At 52.5% G+C, this 1,780-nt stretch overlaps 1 protein-coding gene across 1 annotated transcript; it reads left to right on the top strand.

Annotated features, from left to right (window-relative positions):
* Nucleotides 1–912: 912 nt before the first annotated feature.
* Nucleotides 913–1,261, top strand: Pmar_PMAR011288 (conserved hypothetical protein; the record flags this gene model as incomplete). Its single annotated transcript, XM_002784544.1, has 1 exon — nucleotides 913–1,261. A coding segment is annotated over one exon (349 nt), but the record flags the coding sequence as incomplete, so codon positions are not given.
* Nucleotides 1,262–1,780: the final 519 nt, after the last annotated feature.

Below are 1,780 nucleotides of genomic sequence, written 5' to 3'. Positions count from 1 at the left end.
CTCTTCCTCAGAGTCTCTCCAAGTAATAGCACCCGATGGGGGCTCGGAAGAGTCCGCTCTATTCTGATCTCAGAGGTTGAGGAGGATCAGTTACAGATGCTTTGGGTGGTCAAACAGTCGTCCGAGTCCAGTCGTCCGAAGTACAGGTTGACCCTTGAGCTGCTGCATGTCCCGGCGGAGCAGAAGTCTGAGTCGGACAGTCTCAGCAGGCTTGCTTTCTCCTGGGGTATCCCGGCAGTATCATCTTCGAAGATCGCGGTGTGGTGCACACCAAAGCAGTTACGGTTTTTGATGAGGACGGTGGCTTAGGCTCCTCTGAAGATAATATTACCGTATGTGACGTTGAGAAACAGCTGAGGGTCATTGCAACAGTCCATCCAGCATCGCAAGGCGTCCTGGAGTTCGGCATGGAGCATGGAAGACCATCCAGGCAGCGGCTGCTCGCTCTCCAGTGGGCTTCCCGACTGCCAATTTCATACTCAGATCCCTCAGTTCATCCCCACCCCCGGATGTTGCCCCGGTAGGGCCCGCTACAGCCCCGATATCGGGAGTGGCGGCAAAACTACAGGATTTCTCTTTGGCTGACGATGGTCTTCTAATGAAGAGATTCCAAACCCCGGAGGTGAACGGAGTCTCCGCGACTCGTACATGTTATTATGTTCCCACGGATACTTCCGAGGGAGAGCAGCACGCACATTCGATCGTCGATGCATACCATGGTGAAACTGGCTGCTTTGATCGTCGTAACATACGATGGTTGGTGTCCAGATGCTTTTATATCCCCCGGCTTCATTCCTTCTTGGAGGCTGTGTGCGGTACCTGTGAAGTGTGTCGTTTGTCATTTAATAGGCGCTTCTAGTCTAGTCATTTAATAGGCGCTCAGCCCGCTCTTTCCGCACAGGCGTGCAGGAGTGTTGGTCTACGGTTTCAGCTGACCTTGCCGAGATAGGCTGGGTTTGCAAGCGCAGATTTTGCGCGGTATTGTTGCTGACGTGCCATTTCAGCGGATTCACTGTAGTATCTCCCTTGAAGGATCGAAAAAGTGCCACAGTGGCGACCGAGATGGCTAGCCTCTTCGCTTTATTGGGTGCTCCGGCCTTGCTTCGCACTGACGGAGGCCCGTGTTTCCGTGGGCGTCCACTAGCTGAAATGCTCTCGCTAAGAGCAGTGAAGCATCGGGTGGAGTCGCCATATGCTTCTTTTTCAAACGGTTTGGCAGAGCGCGCTGTCGCCAGTGTCAAATTCCTGACCAGGCAGCTCGGTGATAAGAAGACCTGGCCAACTACGTTAGAGAAGGTTATTCGTCGGCTCAATTGCAAGCCTTTTTCGGACCTTTCACCCTTCAGTTCTTTTGTTTTCTTATGACAGTTCGAGACGTTCACGAATCATCGGACCTAACCCCTCCCCTCTTCCCGCCCGACAGCCCGTGTCGCGAAGAGCCATCGGGTGCACACAAGTCTGGTATCGAGGACTCTATCCTCAGCAGGAAAGCTATTATCACAGGAGTCCCTAAGGGTGAACTCATGGTCGACAAAGCCGTGACTTTCCGTGGTGCGAAGGGAAAAGGTAAAGATAGAGGTGATCTCATTCCGAGGAAATCTATTGGTAAAAATGGTGGGATGGTCTCTCGCTCGCTTGGACACCGTGGGGATCCGGCTTCGAGTAAAATCAATTGGCATGATTTATGCGCTGATGACAGCGACGTGGAGATTGATGAAGCCTGCACTCATTCGTTGGAAACTATGATTTTTGTGATTTTTATCCGAATTCGTCTCGCGCC

This window comes from Perkinsus marinus, assembly GCF_000006405.1.
Source record: "Perkinsus marinus ATCC 50983 genomic scaffold scf_1104296934856, whole genome shotgun sequence".
Lineage (NCBI taxonomy): Eukaryota > Perkinsozoa > Perkinsida > Perkinsidae > Perkinsus > Perkinsus marinus.
The sequence above is the reverse complement of the archived record's forward strand: the minus strand, read 5'-3'. Positions and strand labels throughout refer to the sequence as shown.